This window comes from Egretta garzetta, unplaced genomic scaffold (assembly GCF_000687185.1).
Source record: "Egretta garzetta isolate BGI_Z169 unplaced genomic scaffold, ASM68718v1 scaffold97, whole genome shotgun sequence".
NCBI classification, from domain to species: domain Eukaryota; kingdom Metazoa; phylum Chordata; class Aves; order Pelecaniformes; family Ardeidae; genus Egretta; species Egretta garzetta.
This window is the reverse complement of record NW_009260135.1, coordinates 823235-850724: the sequence shown is the minus strand read 5'-3', so window position 1 is coordinate 850724 and position 27490 is coordinate 823235. Positions and strand designations below refer to the sequence as shown.

General features: G+C 37.8%; 1 protein-coding gene across 2 annotated transcripts in view; it reads left to right on the top strand.

Moving 5' to 3' along the window:
- Positions 1–27490, top strand: part of TENM2 (teneurin transmembrane protein 2) — a 538424-nt gene that overhangs the window by 428583 nt on the left and 82351 nt on the right. For both annotated transcript variants that reach the window (XM_009641606.2, XM_035897048.1), the window contains 2 exons: positions 1996–2097; positions 22105–22299. In XM_009641606.2, coding sequence (XP_009639901.1) covers positions 1996–2097; positions 22105–22299 — 297 coding nt within the window. The remainder of the gene's footprint in view (positions 1–1995; positions 2098–22104; positions 22300–27490) is intronic.

Genomic DNA, 27490 nt, shown 5'->3' with positions numbered 1-27490 from the left:
TGTTTTTAAGCTTGATGAAAAATAGTTGGAGGTCTTTTCCAGTTTTCCCTGATTAATGATATGAAGCTTAATTTTTTTTCCTTTTACATTAGTATGAAATTCACTTTGTTGGCTTAAGTCCCAAAGGGTGTAGGAGGATAGCCAATACTGTGTCATTAAGTGTGAATATAATTGTTTCTGTTAACCTCAATTAAGATGAAAAAAATACTTTTCTTCCATAGCTCATATGTGGTTTTGTAAGAGTTACTAGGTGCTAGGCATATTGATACATATATTTGCATATTTGCCCATGGAAGGCTTTTTCTGCTTCTCCAAGAAAAACAAGAACAGTTGTGCTTGTATCTTGTTATGCCCCTATTGTGCTTAGAAAACCTTCAGATATAATAAGCTGTGCTTAAAAGAGTTGCCTGGTCTAGGCTACAGCTTTCAAGAGCATCAAAGGTCTAATAGTCAGGTAGACTACTTGATAGTGCAATAATAGTAATTGGACTGAAATGTAGAGAAAAGTATGGTGTTTTATCCAGCGCAGAGATTCTTCTACACACGCCTAGTATGAGATGTTTCATAATCAAAGGACCTGAGACAGCTGAAAGTTTCTCTGATGTGGAAGAGGAGAAAAAATAACAGAAATTTATGTTAACTCCTAGACAATACTAAATTTACCATGATTTTGAATACATAGAAAATGCTTTTGTGTGCCATGGAGCAAAATAATGAATAAATCGATAGACAAGCTCCTTCATGAAACAAATTGATATCTTTGAGCATTACATTTCAATTTTTCTTTTCATTGTTTACATGAATCATTTCATGAGGCCAAGCTAATGACATCTCTCTGAAAATTTTCTTGAGGGTTTTTTATTTACTGTCCTACAACTGTGAAATTAGATTTAAAGTTGTGCTTGAATCTTTTTTCTCTTTTCAGTTTAATTTGACAGAAAAATGCTCTGTATGGTTCTGCTAGTTCCAAATCCAAAATTCATTTTCTGTGTTTGCTATTTGTTTGCTGTCTGGATCTTACAGAGCCATTTAGTTTGGGACTGCAGGTCCCACAGCAACAGGGAATAATAGTGAAGAGTAATAACATTCCAATTAGATTTTTGTTCCAATAATTCAGTGTTGAAAATATGCTCCACTGAAATCCAACAGCTTTCAAATGAATGTGATTTTAACAATTAATTTCAAAACTGGAATTTTATTTCTAGGTTGTTACTATGCAAAGTAGTGTACATATTATCCAAATAATAGCAGAAACTGTGGAAAATTAATATTTTGGTACAACCAAGACTATCATCAGGCTAGTGTGCTTACTCTTCTCAGATTATTGAAGTAATCAACGCTTCAGTCAGTCACTTGAACTCTAGTGTTAAACCTTGTCATCTGTTTTTGCAGACCTCTTCTTCATCCTCTTGTGTAGCTACTTGCACCTTTTTTATTGATTTCTTAGGATAAAGAATATTTGCCAGAGCAAAAGAGCTCCTCTTTGTCATGTTCAGCAGATATTTCTGTGAGCTTAATTTATCAGGTTTTAAATGTCTGTAGAAGGAAAAGAAGGTACGCTTCTTGGGATAATCAGTTTCACATGGAAAAGTAGTTGTGCAAGGTCAGAGTCTCATTGCAAAAGGGATGTTGTCGATTTTCTTGATGAAGCATTATGTTTGCTATGTAATATGAATTCATGCACAGCTGCAGAGGTCTTAAGAGGCAGTCCTATCTCCCTGTTTGAACAGAGGACCGGAGCACGATCAGAAGACTTTGAGTTCTAATGGTGCTCAGAGACTTAATATGTGACTTCAGTGTCTCACAGATCTCTACACTTACTCATGCTGCCATAAAACTTGGTGCCTTTCTGCTTCACCTAAAATTTGTCGTGTCAATATTATTAGGGGTTGTTCTTCTACGTATTGAAGACAAAATGAACTGAAGAATAATTAAGAACAGAATTTGTAGCCTAAATAGGAACTAACTAATGTGCCTGTGGTGCTTGTATTTCAGATTCAGTGCAAGACTGTCCACGTAATTGTCATGGGAATGGCGAGTGTGTATCCGGTGTGTGCCATTGTTTTCCAGGATTTCATGGAGCAGATTGTGCTAAAGGTATCATTTTCTCTATGTTTACAAATAGCCACAGTGTGTGTTTGTGATGTATGGATCTACAGTGCCTGCTAGTTAGCATGGCTCCAAGCTAGATTCAAATAGATCAATATGCATTTTTTTTTCTTACATCTTGCAGTTAAATATGATCAGGTGGAACTATTTCTAAATTGCTGATGAGCTTGCATAACTACAATTTTTTTGTATCCAAGGTAGTAGGCAGAAATGGCAGAAAAGATTTATTTTCTGTGAAAGTGGATGAATTATCATCAATGCTTTCTGATAATCATTAATTGGTCTGCAACACAAGAGTGATTACCATCATCAGTAGCATGCAATGTACAGTCTGGCTTGGCTGAGCCTTGCTTCTAGTTCATAGCATCTTTCTTGCTTATACAATTACTCCTTGACCAAAGGAAGTTCACCTTTTTTAGGAAAATAAGTAGGACTTGATAAAGTCTTAAAATAAACCTTTTCTTAAGTGTTGATGGTAAATTTTAACAACTAAAACTGGAACATGCATGATTATCAAGGACTAAACAGGAATCTAAAAGGCAAATATGGATTGGCAGTACATGTTTACTGAGTTTTTCTAAGAGTTTGGGATAGCTGTCATAGGGAAAAGATTCATAAAGGAGGGCCTCTAGTTTATAAAGCTAGTAGCACATATGTTGTCTGAATCGATGACTTGGTTGTATTCCCTACTGCTCCTGAGCATAGTCATAATGTTTTACAGTTTGCTTCCTTCTTAGTTTGTTAGATTTAGGCACGCTATCAATATCATGAGCGTACCATTGTTTTCCACAGGGATAGGATTGTTAGCATTCAAAGGGGGAAAGCCTGGTGCTTGAAAGCTTTTTGAAATGCCTTGAAGGGCCTTAGAAATGTGCTCATTTCTTCTTAGACTCCTGATCCAGTCCTAAGGATGGTTTGTTGTGCCCCACCTCTTTCACTGGTATAGCAGGGCGGCATCCAGCATACCTGTGTCTGTCTATGAAATACTCCTTGAATAGCTGTTACAGCCATACTGGAGAGAGTCATTTCCATTTTGTGTCTCTATATTTGGCTCTTGGAGGTGCCTCAGTTAAAAAAAAAAAAAAAAAAAAAAAAAGACCTCAAGGGCCTTGGAAAGCTAATGATGTTATTTCAGTGCTCATTCAGTACTTATTTTAAAGAATGCTTCAAATACAGCATGCATGTTGTTTGATTACCTGAGAAATTAAGACACTTGGCAAATACATAGAGGAGATATCTGAATATTACAAAGTAAATGGTGTGATAATGTGTGCTATAAATACACATTGACAGCTATATGCATTTTCGTGGTGTTAACCTGTGAAAGTGTGCATGCAGTGACTGTGTGCTTCACTGCCACTCTTCACACATACATGGCCATTAAATCACCTCGTTTGCATTTTGAGTTGTGGAGCAATGTCTGCATTGTGTACTGAACCTCTGTGTAACACCGTGTTCTATGTTAATGCTAGAAAATACTTCATTCAGGCTACGTCAGATAAATAGCTTTTTTATAGGGTTCTTGTCAAACTGTATCTGTCAGGCTTCTCCTACCCCTCAGTACGTTCCCTCTGCTTCCTGCTTTGTCCTTTCTGTCTTGTCTCTTTCCCCTCAAAAGCAGAAGTGGGTTCTTGGAAGCTTCTTTCAACTCTTTTACTATTTTCTTGTCAGACTTCATGGTATTTCTAAAGAACAAAGAAGCTTGAAAGACTACATAAAATGAAAAAATGGGTGTGTTGACAGAATTCTCATGTTTCCGTGCAAGCACATAGCTGCACATCTTTATACTATGAGACATACCCAGAAGCGTGTGGCTCAGTTAGGGCGTAAGGGCTCTCTGCCTCACCCGTTTCACGGGCACTGTCATGCCTGTTCTCATGTCCACAGATTTTTCTGCTTACCTGAACGCTGATTATATGTGAGAGCAGTTTCAGAAGACATAAATCAAAATTGGGATTGTATGCATGGGTAAAACACAGTACAATGAGACAGTGAATTAAATCTTTTCCAGTATATTATATGTATGGACACATGTTTAATATACATTTACCATAATATTAAATTTATGTTTGAGCTGTCACAAGTATGGAAGGATAATGATTTTCTTCCCATCTGATTTTTTTTTATTATTATTTCCCTAGCAACACATCTTTCAATGTCTCCGTTCTCCACTGTAAAATAATTTGAGGCAAGACTCAGATGGAAAAATGTGGAGAAAATGTGCACAAGCTCCTCAGATGGCTTTTAGAACTAGATTCATGCAGTAACACAGCTCCACATTGGGTGAAACCCAGGTTTGATAGATACGAAGCATGATCCTTTATAGCAGTGAATCCTTGGTTACAGGGCTGATCTTGAGGGCATCAGAGGCAATGAATCTTGAGTCATCTGCAAACTATTTGCAGACATCACACAGGTACTCCCTCTGTTACTTTACTCCATCTATGTAGTTCTAAAAGATAAAAAATTAAGGAAGTCTATGAAAGAGCACAGATTTTACTTCAGATCCATTAGCTCCAGGAAAATACCTTGAAAATTATTAGAGAGAGATGAACTTTTGGCCCAACCCACAGGCTGAAATACACCTTCATACCCTGATTGAAGTGGAGGAAATGTCACACACTCAAACGCTCTTGCCAAATACTGGGGCGGGTGTTATTTCTCACCCTTATCCGTGGAAAGAACTTATTCTCAGGTAGCTAGTATCAACAGATTAACTCCATCCTTGCTCAGGCAGATTCCCTTTGAAATCATTTGGAGTTTAACCTAATTAAGAATTCCATCAAACATACAAAAAAGTTAATGATGCATTTTAATCTCATGTGGATAAAATATGGCATATAAATAAAAAGAAAGCCTGATAATCAAGATAATTCAGTGGGTGGAGATGTATCCTGATCAGGGAAATGTGTATAGTTAAAGCCAGTGGAAGATCTGCTGTAAATGGAACTGCACTATCAGTAGCCTTCTGTCCACAATTACCTCTAGGAGTTATTGATAAGAAGTGATGCTATGGGCAAGGATCGATTAAAGAATCAGACATGCAGCTATGATTATGTTATTTTGGTGTGTTGTCACTTTTTTATATTCATCTCTATTTTTCTGTAACCTCTATGACATAATCACCCAAGTATATCAAGATGTCCTTCTTTCTTAGTGTTCCCACTGTTAATGTCTAAAAATAGTTTGGTCTTTCAGCTGCCAAGTTCTGTGGTAGATCTGCAAGCAGGCATCCTTCGTTGTGTCCTGCTTTTCACCATTTGTAGAGTTCAGTGTTACAATGAGTTGGGTTCCTAGAAGCAGCTCAGAGTTGTCTATAATTTCCTTTCATCTCATAATACATTTGAAGGACATGCAACTTTTCCACTCCTTTAACAAAATGCTTCCAAAGACACTGTCATATACTGTTTTGCAAATGTGCTCAGAGCCTCCTTTGATTCTACTTTTTAAAATACTAGGATTTGCATCATAAGCGTATTTAGCTAATCCAAAAAGGTGAAACAAAGTACCATCACATGGGATTTCTGCATTGACATGATGAGCATAGCCCGTTAAGAGATGGTGTCTGATTTGTAAAAGAAGGAAAAAAATTAAGTAGCTCATGTCAGCTGCCATGAAGTTGCCATTTAGCAGATACTTTCAGTTGATTATGCAATGTAATAAGAATCATGTTTAATATTTTTATCTAAATGGATTGAAGGCTTTTGGATTTTTTAAACCAGAAATTTGTACCATGTTTGATCAGTTGACTTTTTAATCTGATTTTAAGAACTCTAATGATTCAGATTTATGTTATTAGCAGTTTCTTTTCCTGTTCTCCTTGTGTGGGTTTTTCATTATTTTATTTTCATTCTGTTTGTTTTTGGCTTACTGGCAAAGGACGGCGCCACTTTAATAAGTATAAAAAGAAGGGTAGGTTTTTTAAAATTTCTTTTTATTTCTTTTGCAACATCTATTTAGTTTGAAATAGTTACTAAGCTGTAAAGTGTAGTCTGTGTCTTTTTCAATTTATTCTAATGGATTTGCTGTTTCTGATGATTGCCCGCACCACAATAAGAGTTCCTACCACTGCCATTTTCTTTGTTATGTGTGCACTGTTAATCTCTGTATAAAAATGTAAAAAGCTGTCAATTATTAGGTAAGTAAGGTATAATTGCTAGAAGTAGCAACTCTTGCTTTTACTCAGTTGTTATTCAAATTTCAGTGGTTTGGGACTCTTCTTGCTCTGAGCTTATTCAGAGGCTTATTGCTTGGGCAATAGTGCATAAAGTAATGGTTTTTTCACCCACTGAATACTCTGCTTGAAACTGTTCTCTTAGTCCCATGTCCAGAATGCTCCCAGTGGCATAAAGGGTTCTGGGAGTGATTGTAGTGGGGGAAACATTAATTTTGGGTTGCATCTTGCTGAACAATTCAGTACTCAGTTCACTGCTGTAGAGCATGTGTGGCCCACATGAATGAAAGGTGTCCGGCATATGCTTGTAATGTATCGGAGTTAGTCTTTCCTCTCTGTGTGACTAAGGAAAACAATATTTGCCTTCATAACTTGGCTAGAAATTTAAGTACTGAAACTAGTGCAAGCAGACAGAAGCTCCCTGGACTTGAAGGGAAAGGTAAGAGGTGATTCCAAACAGCCTTTTTCTTTTACCTGTCCTGCACATGTTCGTAGCCTGACAGAAGAGATGGGACCAGTGGTGAGGCAGCACTTCGGGGCTTCCATGGCACAGTCAAACTGGTGAATGTGTGTCTTGTACTATTCAAGTGACTCAATGCAAATTTATGCAATAACAGATTATAGATCAAACTGAAGTAGGTTGGATTAAACACAGCAGTGCCCAAAGCAGATCAGTGGGGCAAAGAGTAGGAGAGGAGCAATGGTATATGAAAAACATCATTTTTATGGCATTATAAAGAAATTGTCATGAGCAATAGTACTTGTTAAAGCTAATCTACTGTGGTTAGTGCTTATCAAGCAGAACAAATAAATAAAACCAGCACCTACCTCCAGGAATTTACCATGTTAATACAAGTTGAAAGGGAATGAATGGGAACTAATGGACAGATGTGGAAAAATGTGATACGCAGTGTTATATACATGCTAGCAGTGTGATGTCAGTTTTGGAGAACGTGTGGTAAAGGGCAGTTTTGAAGAGGGATAATGGGGCAGGTAGATAACATCATCTGGATAATGGGCAGCAAATGGGGCCTCCAAAGGAGACAGAGCATAGGAGAGCTCAAAGAAGCCTTTTTTAAATTTGACTTTCAAAAGCATTGTAAGTCACAGAGGCTGAAGTTGGAATTCTAGCAGCGAGCAGTCTGGGGTGAAGTGGGTCTGTAAATTAAGTTGGAGCATGAAGTTCATGTTCTATGTGATAAGAGCAAAGGACCTGAAACAGCACTGGGATAGAAGAGCGACATAGCTGAAGGTTAGATTAACAGATTAACAACACGATTTTTGCAACACTGTTGCACACAGACATCAGTGAAGAAGACTGAATTTATCTATGCTGGATAAAAAGTTGTTGATTAATGTGGATTTTATTTGCTGAAAGCTAGGGCAAGTTTTCTGATACAGAGATGCAAAGAAGAACAAATCTGTAAGACTTTGTGAAAGCCTGAATGTGAGGCAAGGACATGGATGCACCAAAAATAACATCCAGATTATGGACCTTAGTGACAGGTAGAATGATGATATTGTCCACTGTGGTAGAGCAAGAATGCAGGGGAGGGCTGAGAAGTAGTGGATTAGAGAGAAGACAGAAATTAGAGAAATAACAACTTTATTGGCAAGCATTTTATGTGTTCATAATCATAGTGTCTCATCACTTACACAGTAGTCATTAAAAAAAAAAAAAAAAAAAGTGTGCTTGTCTTTGGAAATACTGCATTCATTACTTGTCACCCACACATATCTCACATCCTTCCTTGCAGTTGACAAAATTCAGCATGTTCAGCTTCTCTTTTAGTATCTCATCCTGGGTGGGTTTGTTTTTGGGTTTTGTGTGTTTATGTGTGTATGTGTGCCAACTTACGTATGTGCTGCAGTAGCAGCTCAGCCCTGGCTTGTCACTCAAATCTTCTTTCACGGTGGGTGGAAGTATCATTTTGATACTTGAACAGACAAGGCTGTCTTTGGCAATGTTCGTCTCCAGCAGTTCCCACCTCTCTGACTCAGTACCTTAAAATGCCTTTGTTATAAATTTTCTTCTTGTTTTCCCAGGCTCATATTTTATTAGCAGACGTTTTTAATTTCTGGCAAACTGGTCATGTCCTCACTTGCTTTTCAATGAGTTCAAGGTACAGGGCAGTGCTTGCCTGTCTGCCCTTAGTTTTCTTAATTTTACGGAACTGCAGTACAGTCTGAAAAGGGTTTTGTGCCATGAACTGTGCCTAAAATAATTACAGAATAAATAAATGGACATGCAACCTATTTTGGCAATGATTGACAGTCATTGCCGTCTGTCAGCTGCTAGCTTGCCTGCAAAAAATGAGATAGTAGCTTTGATCCAGTGTCAGGTGGACAAGTAGAGCCAACACAAAATCCACCACTCTAACTCTTTCTAATTGGCAATTTAAAGAGGAGCCAAGAACTGAAGGGGTCGCAGGCTGAATTCTTTCTGATTGTTAGTGGCCATGGCTCCAAAAGGGGCTGAAGGCACACAGTCAATACTGCGACAAGGAATGGAATACAGGAACCATCGTTTCTAGTCTGCAGCTTTCCTCATCAATCCTCGTGAACTCTGTTGGAGATTAGAGTTAAAAATAGGGGACTGGAGAGTCTGGACTCCTGAATTCTACAACCAATACCTTGTTAAATTTCTGTTACAAGACAAGTCATTTAGCATCCTAACATTTCATTACTCTTTAAAAACACGTACCTGTCCCTATAGTACATTGTAGATTACCTGTGAGGATTAGCAGACATTTGCAAGGCATGTGCTGTTAGTAACGGGATGGTGACATGAGAGTACTCTGATTGCTCCCTAGCCTGTGCCAGGCTAGAAACTGGGGCTTCATATCCTTTGCATTCTTTGTAAGGGAGTATTTACAAAATTGAAATAGGACCCAGGAGCTAATTTTGGCATTGTGCATATTTGAGCAAACAGACTTTAAAAAAGTGGATTTCAACAGGCAAAAATATTAACTTCTCATTGTTCTTAAAGCTTTTATGGCTTCTGCTGATTCCAGCATTGAATGCAGGGTTATGAAGAATTTATCTACAGAAGAGCTTGTCCTGAATAATTTTAAGTGGGGATGCTCCTGTTGTTTAGAAGCAAGTCCTTCCTTCTGTTTGTTATCATTGTGCCTTTACAGGGCAGCAGAAATGCTTTAAAACTTTTGAAGATATTTGTTTAATGTTGTTAAATATACCCAATAGTTGCATCTATTATAGCAACTTAATTAGCATTTGTTTTCTATATTACGCTGCCAGTAAACATACAGCCAAATTTGTGTCTGTGTATTGCTCTGCCCTTTCATATGTTTCTAGATTCATGTTGCAACATACAAACTTGAAATTATGTATGACTCCTTCCTTTTCCCAAAGAGCTTGCAGGATAGTGGCGCAGCTAAGAAGGTAGACTTATTTCTGTAGGAGAAAATTTTGAAGACAAAGCTAAAAGGATTAAGAAAAAAATGGGGAATGCTGAGGAATTCAGTAATGACGGAGAAAGGAAATAACTGAGAAAAGTTGTTAATGCCACTGCTGGAAAAAACATGATAGCTAAAAAGAAGTGGGCATATAAGTAATTATTAGTCTTTGATTTCAGTGAGCACTAGTGCATCTCTATCTGATTGCTCATTACCCAATCTGTAGGAATTTGGAGACCAAAGACAGCGGCACAGGTAGGACTATAGCTGAGGCCTGCAATCTGGAACCAAGTTGTGTTGGCTTAGTATGATAAGGAAGTTTGCTTTGCTTATGTCCAAATGGAAAGCATATGGGAACACAGTAAAAGCATATTAATGGATTTTTCTTCAACAGCATTATAGTAATATTTTCATATTCTAATAAGAAGCAGGGTACATTCATTTGATCTCTCACAGCTGCTTTTGAAGCCCGCTCTATTATCAGTTACTTTGCTTTATCTTTCTTCCCTTCTTATACATGTGCAGCAACAGCACATCTATTTGCACAAATATTTTCTGTTTCAATGGAATTCCAATAAATAGAACATTTCAAAAGGTTCACAGTGCAGCAAAGAGGTGGACATGCATACAAATACATGCAGGATGCAAACCATTTTGCAGCTTAGTTTCTGGCAAGCCAAAAATCTTTCTTTCAACCTTACAATACTTCCATTGGTGGGTCTCTGCTCTGACTATGCTCTGCTGTGCTGAATTGTGCTCACTGTGATGTATGCTTTGTAATTTGTTTTTGAGTTTAATTGATTAGCTTATTTAATTGTGTTGCAATCTACATTTTGGTTTAGATTGCATCATCTCCATAGAATTGTACTGGTATTTGTGTATTTCATTAAGTTCTAAGGGTTTGTCTTTGCAGTTGTGTTGGGGTCATCTTGGAGTCCTTGCGATGACGGCAAATGTCATTGAAGTGACTACGATTAAGTAGTATTGTAAATCACATTATAGAAATACAGCTCTTAAGAGATCCTTATACATTTGCTGTCCCTGAATCACAGTTTCAGATTTCAGCATGTGTGACTTTTTTCATATCTACGTTATATTGAGATTTGAACCTGGAATTCAGATCTTTTCCTATATTTAGACCCTGTTTGGATGAGATTAAATTCAGTTAGCTGTCACCTCCTTCACTTTCTCAAGCAAATGGAAAAATTCTAATTTAAAGGTAGAAAAATGTTTCAATATATGCAACTAATGTGGAACTGTGCAATTAATCATGTTATGATTTAAATCTTTTCTGGTAAATTTAATAAGGCAAATAGTAGTAACTGAAATGAGAGCAAAGCAGTCTGGGTTTTAAATAACCTGAATACTGAAGCCTATGGGTGCAATCCTACCTCTTCTGCGCTGGTCAGAACTAAACCACTACCAGATAAGTAAGAGTTTTTACACCATTCACTGGGAATGGTGTAAAATCTTACCAAAAGTATTTGAAGAAATATTCCACTTTTTAGTTTCTTTTTCTATATGCATAGATGACTTCACGCTGTTAGTAATTCTGTGTTATGAATCACAACACATATGTTTGGAAGGATAATTCTGGTATTTGGTATTTGTCCTCACTGCTGCTTTTTGTGAGCTTAAAGCATCATCTCTTTGATTCTTCACCGGCTCTTTCCATTGGGATAGCTACTGAAACCCATTAAGTAGTTTTGTTTTCCCTTCTTCCTCAGTTTTTCTGGTGATGAAGTTAGCAAGACATACAAATGAAGAGCTCATGCCTGTCTGTGACAGCAGTCAATTTCAACATCTGTTTATTTCCATCTGTTGGTAGAAAGTAAAATTTATTTCTCTGTATGTTTTTGTAGTTGTATCAACTTCCCTGCTTATATCTAAAGCAGGAATTTCACAGCTCTGATTCTGTGTTACTAGTTCCCACAGAAAAAGAGTTTTAGATTGCAAGGCAGTGTTTTCAGGACATTTGTGCCCATCATCTACATTTTCCTCCAATCCCATGTATCATGCAGAGAGTTGAAAAGAATTGTCATGGTTTAACCTCAGCCAACAACTGAACACCACCCAGCCGCTCACTCAGTCCCCCCAGGTGGGAAGGGGGAGAGAATCAGAAGGGTAAAAGCAAGAAAACTCCTGGGTTGAGGTAAAGACAGTTTAAGAGGGAAAGCAAAAGCTACACACCCCAGCAAAGCAAAACAAGGAATTCATTCCCTCCTTCCCGCCGGCGGGTGGGTGCTCAGTCATCCCCAGGAAAGCAGGGCTCCATCACGTGTAACAGTGACTTGGGCAGACAAATGCCATCGCTCCCAACGTCCCCCCTCAGCTGTCCCGGCCATGTCCCCTCCCAGCTTCTTGTGCCCCCCCAGCCCCTCACTGGTGGGGTGAGGAGCAGAAACGGCCTTGGCTCTGTGTGAGCCCTGTCCAGCAGGAACAAACACATCCCTGGGTTATCAGCACTGTTTCCAGCACAAACCCGAAACACAGCCCCATACCAGCTACTGTGAAGAAAATTAACTCTATCCCAGCCAAAACCAGCACAAGAATTCTTCCCTCTTTCCCGCTCCCGTCCCCGCATTTATTTTCAAGGGCACAAAATATTTGGCAAACTGATCAGTCACATTCTCCTGTGGTAAACCAGAACCAGTGCAGGGTAACTTCCATTTCCTTGAATGCACTGATGCATATGAAAAAAAGGTATTGAACTGTACTGCTCTTTAATGATGTGGTGGATAGGGAGGACCGTAACTGGATTGGCTGAAAATGACTCTACCATTTTGCAAATCATCTTAGTGTACTGCATGGAGAACTACAATCTTTCCTTTAATATAGGTAGTGATAGTTGCAGAGCTTCTGCAGTAGTGGAGGGGGAACAAACAGGCTGACAAAGTGTTGAATCCAGAATGTACTGACAAGAGAAAGTCCTGAAGACATTTGAACCCTGGCACAGCTGGCTGATTTTTCAAGTGTCTAGCTGAACTCAAACCTCGTCTTTTCTCTCGGTCTCCAATTTGTAGTTTGTTTTATACCACTTGAATATCTTTTTTACGTTCAGCTGTGGCTTTTCCAATGAGACAGTACAGTGGCCTTTTTCTTTCCCCTGCTAAGGATTCCAGTATCATTAGAGAACTAAGACTTAGGTCTTTGTTGATGGCTAGCTAGATTGCCTAAACTCATCTTCACGCTAGCAGTAATGGGGCGTCAGGCCTTTCAATCCACCACTAAATTGGTTCCAATACATCTGACATTTGCTTAATTTTTATTTTGCTTATTCTTACAGACTGCATTGTTACTGTTATTAAAAACACTATAAGGGTCTATTCATGAAGCAAAATTTTCTTGTACCAAGTGACCAATCCCAAAAAGATAATTTTAAAAATTTGCTGTGGTTCTGGAAATTGCTACTAGATAGTGTGGGAAGACACATTTATATTTCATATGTAGATTTTTTGTAATAGTTGTAAGCAAAGCAGTTATCTAATGGAAATAGATCCTATGTAGAAGTAGAGGAGGGAGCAGCAAGCATTGCCTTTTTGACAGATAAGGTCACACTGAAGACAATGAGAAAAACTATGACCTTTCTGATAAATTTTGGCCAAAGCAAAAGTTTGCTGAGTGTTCAGAAGAACGTAAATAGTCATTGCACAATTAATGCTGTTCAGTCACTTCTATAAAAATCCTGCCATTTTTTTTTTTTGTGTAACAGCTTAAGTACTTATCGATTGAGAACTTCTATAACTCCCAAAATGGAGGCATCCCCATATCTCTACAGGTATTTTAAATGAATTGAATTAATCATAGGCCTAAAAGTCTCTAGTGATCTTCGTTAACTTTCCTGGGTTTAATTAAAACATCTGTGTGCTTTTAATTTATCGATTCATCCAACTCATATGTCATGTTTTTAACACACCCCAGCATGCTCTGCATCATTTTTAACCCGATTTCCACTTAACTAAAGCAATTAAATTCACCCTGGATTAATTAAAGCATCCATACTTTAGTGCTTAAGTCAGCGTGTGCTGCTTTCCCCAAATGGTTTCTGAATGTCAGAGATTTGACACACCTGATGGGTTTTTTGTCCTTCTGGAAATTCTGTGAATCTCTTTCGTGCTTACTAATGTGCAGTTTGACAGAGCTAGACAAGGGAGCTTGGTAAGGCTTGGGTTTGGGCAACTCAGGTAAGAATTGCAGAGCATGACTACTATGAAAGGCTGTACATTTCATCTTAATACTGATCTGATGCCTGCAAGCACAGAGTAACGCTACTGTTAAATCATTTAAATTATTTGTGTGTTTCGTAGTCAAAGTAAACAGTTTAGTGAAGTAACTAATAAAGCCCAAAAGGTCAGTAACAGTTATTCGTAGTTGTTTATTCTTCTGTTGTTGGGTGAATTTCGATAAGATGCCTTCTGCTTGGAAGAGCACAAGGTCTTAGAGCAACCTAAAAGTTGTTCTAGATCCCCCTGATTGTCGCTGTTCCTAAGAACATTTCAGCCTGACGGAAGTTAGTGATCTCTGAAGAGCAGGCAGTCTAGTCAAACGCCATACAAATATCATGTCTGTGAGGCGTAAAGAACAGATGAGAAAAAATGGGCCTGGATTCATTCAATCTCCCATTCCAGAATGATTTTCTTAGGGCTAAGTTTGGTAGGGGTAAGGCAGCTTCTTATCAGCTGCTTACCAAGCATAAAACCAGCCTAAAGTAGTAAAAGTGAAACAGCATAAACTGTGGAGTGGTCTTAGAAGTTATTTCAGATTTTAATATCCATAAATGAACTCCAGTTTAATAGGCCTGCAGACACATAGTGGAATGTGCACCCAACTGATTAAAATAGGTTTAAACATAAAATATGAAGGAAAGTATTGTCAGACAAAACAATTGTATTTTTAAACTACAAATAAGAATACTCATATATTTAATGTCACCTAATTTTTAGAAATATCTATGGGCAAATACTTGGTGTAACAAGGGATGTGATAATTTGTTGTGTTTCAGTACTGTTTTGTTTAAAATACTAATAATGTAAAGTCTAGAGCCAACATTTTGGATCAGGTTGTCAGAAATTAACTTCTTAAATAACTGGGCCGGTTTTCTAAAATGCAAATGCTTGCAGTTCCTTTGGGTTTAGTGGTTTTGTGGATTTTAAGCCATTTAGAAATTAAGATTGTATCTAATTAGGTAGAACTTCACTTTAGGAGGTTGAATGCAGGCAAGAACTTGGTTGTAGCTTTTGGAGTGAATCTAAATTTATTCAGGGCTTTGGTATACAATTGTAGTAGGATTCAGCTATCAGTAAAATACATCTTCACCTGCTTCCATCTTAATCTAATTTATCCGTTGAAGAGAAATTGCCATTTGTAGACTGAATGCTACACATGCATCACCAAGATTAGGACCAAAAGGAGAAAAATGCCAGTACCATGTAACCCTATTCATAATTTTTAGGTATTTGGAATCAGGTGGTTGTAGATAGGTTTGGATCTTTCCCGTATTTCGACTTCAGTTTGGAGCTGACCTGGAATGCATTTATTGGTTTCAGATTAGACTATCCTAAACAGTAAGCCATCTTCCTTATATACTGGCAAAATCATGCATAATCTCTCAGCAGTAGCAGCTTAATCTCTGCTAAACAAAAGTCCAAGTGTGAACTATTACAGTGTCTGAATTAATTATCTGTACCCAGAAGGTTCACTGGTAATGTTCATTGGTAAGAAGTTTGACCTACATCTGTCTTCAGTACAATTCCCAGTGGTCAGTGAAACAAACAACAACTTGATGTCTATTATGCTAGTGTGTATTTCTTTTTTTTTAACTAGGAACTTGTGCAAGTCTGTCCAAAGAGCATATCAAAACTGCCCAATCTGTAGGTTCAGACGGTTTTTGAGACAACTATAGAATGGTTGTATCAAAGACTTGAAAAACATTTACTCCGTTTCGTGATAACATAATGACTTCCCCCAAGCCTAGGGACAGTGGGCTGACTTGCACTAATGAGCATAGAGAAGAATTGTTTGGGCAAAACCAGACTCAAAAGATTTGGAAATTCTTCTTGATGAGAAGACTCAAAATGTGTCCAAATGTTTGGAAGCAGAACCAAGTTTTTGTCTGACCCCAAGTGACCTCTGTGTAAACCTCAACAAGTCCTATGCGTGCTAATATTAGTGCATATCCTCCACTGTTGGATCATACTAGTTACAGTAGACCAATTTGACATAAAAATATGTAACCATATGTACAGAACAGGTGATCCTTAAGCAGTTTTGTAAGTGTGTAAGCTGTCAGGCACTTTTCTTTTGATCTGTGTTCCTTATCAAAAGTCCCGGGACTGAAAATCACTTCCTCCTCCCAAACAGGAATATCTACAGATAAAAATAATCTTTATTTCTCTGACAAAGTTCTGTACAGGTCAACAAGGCCTGAACCCACCTTACGTAGGAGTATAAATAGTGTCTCTTCAGAATGCTTTTTTTCTGAATGTGTGTGTTTGTATAGGGGTTACATTACAGAAGTAAAGCTGTAATGGCTCAGACAAAATTCCATTTTACCCAGGATTTCAGCTCTGATGGTGGCATACAGCGGATAGTTGAGGAAGAGTAAAAATTGTACCTGTCTTTGATGCTTCTTCAGAAAATTGTTTTGGTTCTAGAGATAACTTATGTTAGTACTTCCTACAGTAGATGATGTCTCTGTATATAGCAGCCTTTGTAGATTTTGATTCCACAAATTTGTCTAATTATGTGTTCAGTCGGGGAATGTTCTTCCATGAGTTCTAACTTATCAGATAATCTTGTTAAAATTGGTTGAAGGAACAGTTATCAGTACTTAGGATGTAAGGGCACTTTAGATGGTGTCTAGGTGCCCTGTTATTGCAGCCTTAAATTTGCACTTCAACGCTCAGTCCTAATTTTCCTTGCTGCTTACATTGTGAATAGGCAGTCAAGCTCGTCTTTTATGTGCGCCAACTTGTGGTAAGAAGAATCTGGTTTACATGCAAGATTAGGGCTTACAAGCATTATGGATACAACCATTCTGGTCCTTGCTCAAACAGTACCCCAACAGGCTTGATGCAATTTTGTCCATCCAGACCAGTGACCCCTCACCAACCTGCCATGAGCATCTCGCCACAAAATCCTGCGGTACATATGTTGAAAAATTTTGACTTGATATGGGGTGACTCTTGACAGCTTGTCTGGGCTCTGAATAAGCACAAAGAAAGCTAACCTTCTTATGCCCAGTTTGAAAATTTACATTTGGATGTAAAACTGAGCTGCTTGCAAAATAAGAGCAATATAAGGGCATTGCCTGTGACTTGGTCCAGGACAGGGGAGCATTGCAGGTGCAAGTTCAAAAACCTTTCAATTCTGCATATTTTTGTGCCCAGAAACTCAAAGAGCTTTCAAGAGAAATCTACCAATTTGTCTGTTTTATGATGACAACTGAAAAAAGTCTGCAGTAGAGAACTGACAGCCTAGATCTTAGTGGTACAGGACTCTCTCTGCACCAGGGTAACGTTTGCTCTACAGCAAGAGGAACCAAGCCAGAACTCTGCCTTCAAATCCTGTTTGGAACTTCAAGTAGCAGGGGAAGGTCTCTCAACCAAGCAGCTGTGTAACTAAACCAAGTTCTGCAACAGCCTCCAAGAGTTTGATTCCTCAGATATCCTTTACTGTTTTCTTGCCCTGCTCTAGAAGAACACCTTTGGTGAGTATGTACGTGTGAATACCATAAAGGTGGGTGAAAGGAGAAAGTACGCAGACTGCAGCTGGGATACCTATGTGTTAAGTGTCACTGGACAAAATGGTGGCTTTTGATGCCAGACCATTTGGGCATTATCCCTACCATCTCCCCTCCTAGTCCATGCGTAACAGGCTGTTATCAAATCAGCTTTCCTTGTGTATCAGGGAATATGAACATCACTCCAAAATAACTATCCAAAGATAACCTTTAGGGAGAGAACTTTTAGAGGTGTATTTGGCTGGTCTTTCCTGCTCAATTCATGCTCTTAAATATGTGCAGCCTACAGGACTCAAAGGTCTGTAGTATCCATTGATCAGCTGAGACCCATGTTAAGAACTTAGTCTGGTTTTGTTCAAATACTGGTAAAGGGCAGAATCACATCACCAAAACCACATTTAGGGTTAATACCTACTGTGCTTATTCAAACATCACCCTCATGCTTAACTTACTTGAATGTTGCTGTAACTAATCCTGAAGACCTCTATCTACTTTTTGACAGTGCTGGTGTGTGATATGAGGTTGTTTTTATGCAATCCATCTGTCCACAGAAATGAGATGGAGCTTGATTGTTCCACTACATAAACCAACCTTCCTTCAAACTCCTTCAACAGACTTTGAACAGTCAGTTCTGTCCTGGACTAGCGGCCATCCACTTCATGTAGAGAATATAAGCAGTCCTAAATAACAAGAACTCCAGATGACTCTTGAGTTGTTTGCACATTAATTGAAGCCACCTGGATGTAAAGTACGAGTGGACTAATTTGGGTCTCGCCCTGCAGCAATAAGGTCTAGCAAATAAGCATAGCAGACCTCTTTCTAGACTGCCTGCTTCTGTTTTCTGTGGAAGAGCAGCTTGATTCTCTCTCTCTAGGACTGTAAACCCATAGCAGAAACATTAATGAAGAGCTATTTATTACAGCAGTGACAAGCCAGCTTCTTATAACCTACGCTTGCTTGCATTCTTGCTTACGTGTTTCTCCTGCAATGTTCGTGGTGTGGCAGTCTTGGAAATGCCAAAATCTGACCAAGAACCTCTGCCATTTTTCTTATTCTCAAAGTGATATTCCTGTTATATAGTTTGTAGAATAACCCCAGAAGAGGGCTGTAGATTAAACTTTGTGGCTTTAGTTTGCAAGTGTCTTAATCTTAACCATATTAATTTCATCCCTAAGGTTAAATGACAGATTCTCTCATTTGTCCAAAGTCACTAACATCTTGGCAATGCATACTGCAGTATAGGTAGACTACTGAAGGCAGGTTACTGTTCAACTTTTATACAAGCTTCACAATGACTGAATAGATTTGTGAACCATAGCAAGACCTTTGACCTGGTAGAAGCATGGAGAGAGGAATGAAAAGCTGTGACATGGCTTTCAGCTTCACTTAAATTCCTGAAGCACTATAGCAGAATAAGGGAACACTAAAAAACTACGGTGGGACCTCTTCAGCCCAAGATCCAGCACCACCTAGTAATCTTTCTTCTGCTGTGCCAATCTCTGGTGTCCCAGAAGTTGAACCTTGCAAATTCACATCAAAAGTGGGATCTAAGAATGGCCTTCCCATAGACATGTTCCAAATAGCAGATATACATCTCTCTTAGCTGCACCACAATTGCCCGTTGCTTAGTGAGACTTAGGGGCAAACCATGGAGAGAAGCAATCTTGCAGCAGGTGGTTGGCAGAGTATTATCTAGCTAGGTCTAGAGTGGTCACATCTAAGTGGCTTGCTGTTTTGGGGGCTTGGGTTTTTATTTATTTTAATAATTGATTTATTTCTGTGCTGCTCAAATAGACATACTGTCTTTACTTGAGTTTTGACTCCAGAGGAAAGGTGTACAGAACAGAAGTCCTTTCAGGTGTTGAGTGCCATGTAGACCTGTAAAACAACAAAACAAAAAAAGCTATTCCTGACTTGTATCCATCTTATAAGTCAACTCTAACTTTTTGTCTTTATAACTACTTGAACAAGTGTGGTTTGTCTAAAGAAACTGGTTCATTTAGCTTTCCTGGGACATTTTTTTTCTATGCAGTTTTATCACATTATGGTGAGGAGGATGATGGGCAAAAGCAAGCCATGTGCTGGCATGTCCCGGTGCAGTTGGAGAATCCACATTGAACAGCCATTAATAATGATAACATTGAGCCTCTGCAGTGGCTCGGAAGCCTGGCATCTAACAATATTACTTCCTTCTGTGGTGGACTTGAACAAAGGGACTGCAAGCTTAACCACCGCATACAGGAGCTGAGAGGTGCCTTGTTCTAGAGAGAGATACTTTTGTGTTAAGATGAGGCTCAGATAAAGGGACAGTGTCTCTACAGTGTGTCAGGGTGTGGAAGGTGGCACCAAGAAACTTGCCACTCATGATTACTCCAGGTCTTCAGGACAAGCTGCCTTCTGATCGCTCACCTCCAGGTCCTCTACACCATGGCAAGTAGAGAGCAGGACTGAAGTGATTACCTTCCTTAAAGTGATTTGGGAAAATGTATCAATGTCAGCCCAAACAAGACTTTTAATTGCAGTGAAATGGAGAGTTATGGACAAAGGAATTGTTTGTGTTCCCAGGTCTTCATACCTGAAGAGTGGAAGTGGTCCCTTTCCTTATGGCTCACCTACATGACCTGCAGTAGCAGCAGTTAGCATATCTATGCAGTGACAAGCAGTGCATGCTGGGGAACTGAGACAGACTCCATGATGTAATGCGTGCAGACAGAAGGAATAGTAACTCATACAGCATTCAAATTGTTCCTAGTTCAGTGTGTTGTATGTCATAGAAGGGTGTTTCGTGGTGACGTGCAAAAAGATGTAAAATAGGCTGTCCTAGAATGCAGGATGGATGGAATGGGTATTTGTATCATAATTCAGTCCAGCTCATTCAGTGAACTTAATTGTGAAACCAGCTGCAAAAATCAAAACCAGTAGAACTTTAGCATAAACTTTTTCACTGAACTCAGTGAAGCACTTGATAACATATGTCGCATCTGAAATCAGAAAGTTGCTGCTGGAACCTATATTTTGTTCATCTTTGTATTCATTTTTGGAATGAGGAAGAAAAAGACTGAACAAGACTCATAGTAAGAGAGAACACCAGGAATGAAGTAGAATGAAGTCTTATTGCTACCAAAGGATGGACAATACAGCCCTAAGACAGAGTAGGGGTAGCAAAAAAATCCCAAACTTCAGCATACTGATTTTGTTATCATTCTGCTGTAGAAAAAATAGGCTAAAAAAGATTATACTTGTGACATGTGGCCCATCAACCTGTAGCCTTAATTGAAATAATTCTTACAAATCTGAATATATTTTTTCTGATCAATTTTTCCCCAATTCATATAAGAAAATTCTTTAAAAAAAATCTATCCTGAAATGTGTTTTTGCAGCAGATCAATGGGACAGCTAAGGTTAGTAAGAGCCACAGGACTGAGGAGAAGTTTTATAACTGGACAATTACACATTTCTTTCTAGAAAATCAATTACTTGTGTTCTTCTTGATCATTCAGGTTAAAGGAATAATAGAAGCAAAAAGACATTGGGACCTTTTAATGATTAATAGTAGCTTTTGAGTTTATTTTTGGCACTGTAAAACTAGCTGTAAGTTTCTAATTACTTTGAAGGGTGAAAAGACAGGGAAATACTTTTCTGTCTTTATCAAACTGCATCAGAGAGAAGAGCACAAAAGTCTACCTCTTCTCAAAGATTCACTTCATTGCTCCCATTTTCTGTTTATTCCTCTGTTATTTTTTCCCATTTCTCTGGCTGGTGACCACACATTCAGCCTTTGGTGGGCATGTAAGTTCACAAATTGCCATGTTCACATGGGAGACGTGGGCATACAGGAGTGTGAATATGCCTTAGTGTAACATTTCTGTGCAACTGGCTTTTAATAAACCACTTGTTTCTTTCCATTGCTCTGCATATGTACAACATCTGATTCCTGGCATCCAAGACCTGCTGACTACCTTTATTATTCATAGGCTTCACTTCATTTGCATAAATGAATATTTGCTCGGAATATGTCTTACCCCCTTAATAATACAAGAGGGAGGGATAAGGGTTAATGGTGCTTTCTTGCCAATACATGCAGAGTAAAAGCAGTCACTCTGGGATTTGGGAAAACAAGGTTCAGCGGGGATATCGGTGGCAAGGTGCATTTGTTGTAGATGAAAGCTTGTGTTATTCCTGTGTTCAAGATTCTTAGACTGAAAAAAAAACAAGTCAAAGGGTCTAAAAAAATTTGGGGACATTACATTAAACAAGTGTTATGGAAGAAGAAAGATGCTATATAAAAATGTTCTGGGGACTGAATGTTTTATGTTCTGCTATTTGTGAAAATTGGAATTTACCTAGTGGAACAAAGCAGAGTAATGCCAGGCTCAAATCTGTCCACATTACCTCATTAGTTATCCCAATCATTGTCAGTAGCCTATAAAGAACAGTAGTTGTATTCTCAGAATGCCCAACACATGCGTGCTTTATTAAATAGTAATAAATTATTTCGTTGGGAAATGAAGAACTGAACTACTACAAATTATCTTAGATTTCTTTCCTAGTAAATTAACATATTTGAATATATGTATAAGTATTTGGTAGTGGATTTTTAGTGCACTTTTACATGAATACATGTATGACCCTGTATGCTGTTTTTCTTTCATTCAATTTTCCAGCTGCCTGCCCGGTTCTGTGTAGTGGCAATGGTCAGTACTCTAAAGGCACCTGCTTATGCTACAGTGGCTGGAAAGGTCCAGAATGTGATGTACCCATCAGCCAGTGTATCGATCCCTCGTGTGGAGGTCATGGTTCCTGCATCGAAGGGAACTGTGTCTGTTCTGTTGGCTATAAAGGAGAAAACTGTGAAGAAGGTAGGACATTTTCTTTCTATGTTGTGAGATTTTATCCTGGGGTTTGGAGTTATTTAGTGGGTAGAAAAAAAGGAAAGAACAGAATAAAAACTTAAAGGTAAAACCATTGTAGTAGATTATTGTAAAAGAGGCATAAAAATGTAGTCCATCACAATTTTACTCATCTGTCAAAGTTCAGACAAAAATTCTGGCCTTCTGTATACACGTTGCTTCGCAGTATTAAGAATGTCTGCCACAAGTAAACCTGAATAATTCCTTTCCTGAAGAGTGAAGATGAATCTTTTCTTATGGATTATATTTATTGAACAATTTAGATGTGAAATGCAGAGGAAAAAGGAGCAGCGGCAGACAAAATTGTATAGCTGCAGCTCCACACAAAGCAAACATATCGGTCACTATTAAGACAGAAGTTGATGAAACAAATTTGAAAGACTTAGGTATCCATGTTACTTACAGGCTTCATGTAGGGCAAATTACTCCTCTTAGCTGCAATCATATGGGATTAAAGAAAGGTAGATGACGCACACAAACGATAACTGTCCTTTAAATGGAGAAAAGCTCTTCATGTCCAAAGTGTCCAATTCCTTGTGTACGTAGAATGAGCAAATTTAACAAAATAACCCATGCAAAATGTGGTCATAGATTAAGCTTGATATTGGTTTTATTCACCGTGTTTTCTGTTAGAATGCACTACATAAATTGGACTGCTTTGCTTTTTAAAATACATTAGTATGGTTTTAAAAAGAATTTAACTCCCCAGACGATTGCTAAATAGACAGTTCAGCATACCTTGGCACATCCTCAGAGCAGTAATAGTTCAAGGTACTTTATGACGACATTCCAGAGTTTATTAATCCCCCAAAAGGAGGAGCAGTTTGAGGACAAAAGTGATAGGACTTGAGCTGCATCATTTTAGAACTAAAGAGTCTCTCTTGGAGCATCCTGAGTGGGATGCAGAGCTGTCTACCATGTGTATAGATTTTTATCTGACCCTATAGTAAACAGCTGTTTCTCCCATCAGAAAACAAAGGGAAGAACACTATGGGACCTAAACCACTAAAGGTTTTATTCTTTCAGTGTGGACTGCATCACCTTTAGGACAAATCTTGCGTTAGTCTGAGTGAACTTAGTTTCCTAAAAGCAATAAAAAGCAAGAGTCCTCACTAGTGTGACTGCCAACACTGCAACTGTTTGTTCAGTTCATTCCTGTCATCTCCTTCCAGGAAAGCTTCACAACACTGGTTGTTAAAGCTCTAATCCAGAACTCAGTTGAAGTCAGTTGAATTTTTCCATTGTTTTTAATGGGTTCCCTTTTAAGCTATATCCAGAAAATTCTGTAATGTCCTTTTTGTCTGCTAGAATTGGTAGTTCTCAGTTCATCCTGAGTGTATAATTATAGGAAATACTCAAAAATTATCTGAAATGCCTTGCTATAACTAGCATTCTCATCGAAATCAAAGATAAAAAGACCGTCTTTAGCTTGCTCTACAACATCCCGTCTATTCCCTAGGAATGCACAGGCTCGCTTTCTGGTACTAACTGCAATTGTTTGCTTAGTCTAATTAAGTTATATAAATTTTATTATGCTTTGTATTGTCATATGAATGCTCATATTATTAGAAAGACCACAGTACATGGCCTAAAATGATCTTACTTCTATTTAATTCTGTAAATTTTACCTTGTAAGTAGTTTCTCCCTCATCTTGGTTGTAATTTCCAGCTACTTGCGTGGAGTTCTCTCTCTGCTTTCAGTTGTCTAGAGATGCTGTGGTACATCTGAGCTAGACATCTTGAATCTCCTATCACTCCTATAAGAAATTGGTTTTTGTAGTGCTTAATTCAGCTTATCCTCAGATGAATGTTTGACATGGGTGAAACAAAGACATCGCCAACTCCAGAGAAGTTTATAGAACAAGCTAGCGCGTATCTTTTTGCTAAGGTGGTGTTAACACCATTCAGAGTTGGAAACACTACAAAACATTGTCAGTCAACAAAGTTTTTGGGGAGGTGAGTTACTATGTGAGGTGAAAGGGTATACATTATTTGATCAACAGTGTGTTTGAAATGATAAGTTTTCTTCAAAGGGTAAATGGTTTACAGAGGCAGTATTGACTGCAAACTTGGAAAGGCCCAATAACATGACAAGAAAGGTTAAAATGACCTTTTGCATACATCATTGGGCAGTAAATAAGTCAACAAATTAATTTACAAATAAATAAACAGCCATCATGTTTCTATTCTAAAATTCTATTTCATCTATACATATTTCTCACATTAATTCAAGAGCTATAGGAAAAAGGGTATAGTATGAAGTGGTGTCTCTCCAGTTGCAGGTAATCATCTAATCTTATTTAAATTTTTTGCATAAATTAAAATTCTACCATTCTAATGGAAGAATGAGACAAAGAAATCTATCTGTATTTATGCATAATATATGACGTTTCCTCTATTGATTTGAGCTTCCAAAAGGAATGGTGAAGGTTGAGTCATTTGCCATTTTCCAAGTAGGATATTGAATTAGAACAAGTGGGTCAGCATTTTTTAGTTCCCATTAGCTTTTTATTTCTGATATTCATCATGGTCATATTGTTCAAACAATTTACCTGAAATGAAAGTGGCACCAGAATCAATATTTCTGATGCACAATTTTTGCAGCATAAACACTGTTGTTCTATTAACAAATTTGCACACAAGATGAAGTGGCATATTTGTCAGGTTTCATTCAATCTGGTTTCGGGGGAGACAAGTGAAATTGCGAAACTGGGTTACGTTAAGGGTGGGTTTTGTGACAGTTTCATGGTCGAGTCATTTTTCAATGACATTTAACTTTGTAAGTGTAATTCATGGCTCTTTGGGGGTTTTATGGTACATATTGTTCAGAAAACTCCTTGACCTCCTTTTTTGTCCTTTGGGATATAAATTGTTTTCAGTACCTTTTTTGTCAAATCTACAGAGGGCCCAATACTAAATGAGCTCTAATGATCTGAGCTGCCAAGGGGCTATGAGTTCCAAGTCTAATGTACTTCCTTGCTAAGGCACGTTCTCCTTTGTTTAAACACCAAAGAAGCTCCATTTACAAATACTTATTAAATACCATTGTAAACCCTTCTAAAGACTCAGGGCCAGAACCTTTGCAGCATAAGTCAGTGTAAGTTTTATTGCAGGTAATCACGTTATGCTAATTTTAGCAGCTGAGGATCTGTCCCAAGATGATAACTCTAAGAGCATGTATTAAAATAGAACACAATCTGAGTTCAATGTAACAACTATCTTCAGTTTAAACTTTGAAAGCTATTACTTACCCATATGATAGAACAAAACAGCTATAAAGTATATATGTCTGGAGCAAAGGACAAAGATGATTAGTGCATTATTCTATATTGGGGGCTTAGGGGTGCTGATAGGCCTATTCTGTAGAAATAAGTCTCAGCTGCATGAATACTGTAATTCAGGACAGAGGAAAGACAGTTCATTTATGCAGCAGAAGTTTTTCATATGCTCCACATTGCTTTCATTACTGCCTTCGTCTGAGGAGGAAGATGATACATTTCTGACATGGAGAGTACATTAGGACTCATCAATATCCCCTAAAGTTAGCTGTCCTGCCACACACAATGTTATACACATATTACCCTTTTAAATTTTGCATTAAAATATCACCATCTAAAAAATAGAATAGACTAAATTTAGGGCAAAACCCATAACCTTCATCCTAAAACTAAATTGACCCTTAAATGTTTATGTTCTTTATTTCTTTATTCACTTAGATTGTTTTGTCACAGCACAGTGTCTATCAGGTTCAACAGAAACAGTATGAAAGACATATTCTAAACTTTGGACAGCTTCTAATTTTGTTTAGCACCAAGAAGGAATAACTGTACAGTACAAGTAATCTGGATAATTTTAAAACAGTTTACGAATTTATCAAATCTTATCTGAGCTGAGCCAGAAAACAGTCTTGGTTCACCTAAAAATACAAAATTGCATTATGTTTTCAGGTCCAATTAACTAAGCATTAAATCTTAAAAAAAAGAAAAAACAATACCCAGTATCATCATTAAAATGAAAATCTTGTAAGAAATTTTATAGTAATTTTTTTCTTGTACTACTGTAATCTGAATTAAAATCAAAACTATTCTGATAACTCATGTTATTGCATCTCTAAATGTGCCTGCCTCAATCCTCTGTGTTGTATCTAATCTATATACTTTAAATGTTCTGCAACTACATGAAATAATTTGACAAGGCTCTATGTTTATAGAAAAGTTGAGATTTGAAAGATCAAGTATTGTTCACATAAGGTAGAGTGAAAATGTCTCTGCCTTAATTTAGAAGGATCAATTTGGAAAAGATGAGAGATAAATCACTTTCATTATAAACTCAGATCTTCCCGCAGCTGCAAGAGAGAATGCCAATCATTCTTGGTCCTTCTGTTGTGAGCTAATATATACCAGTCATGAGATGAATTCATTTTATTTAGGACATGAATTTGACCTTGGCCCTCAATTCCACAGCAAAAGGCAGTTGGTAAAGCCTCTGTGTTGGTACTTGCGGTAGAGCATAGTATACTTATACAAATTCATATATAAGATAAAAATTTGGCAAACCATAATGTTACTGATAGAGTTTATTTGAAAGACAGCTCATAACATTCTTTTATTTATCAGGATTGAAATAGCAACTGCAATTTCATTGGATGATTTTCCATTGTAACTATTTTCACTTTCTTACTCTGTTCTTTCTGGATTGAGAAAAGATGAAAGCCATATCCATATCTGTTTGTCTTTATTTCTTTAAGAGCAATTATCTGCTGGTTAAAATATGGGTTGCAGTAACTAGAACTCTCAATTTCACAGCTAAGCTACTAATGGACCACAAATCAAATGTTCAGAAGTGCCTGAATAATTTAGGAGCCTAAATGAAGCTGAAAGCCACTGATATTTTGACTTCTACGTACTTAAAGTGGATATCACAATGTTATTCTCACAATGCTGTAGCATTTCAATAGTAATAATAGCAGTATTGATGAAGACACTCCAAAGAAAAATATCCTTTGAAAAGTGCAATTTATTCAGGGTTTTTTTTTTTTATTTGGTTATTTACGTATCATACATGAGTCATTGGAACTTCAATGTATTTCACAAGAAATGTCCCCAGGTGAAGGCTTATGCATGGAACTCTTATTATATAT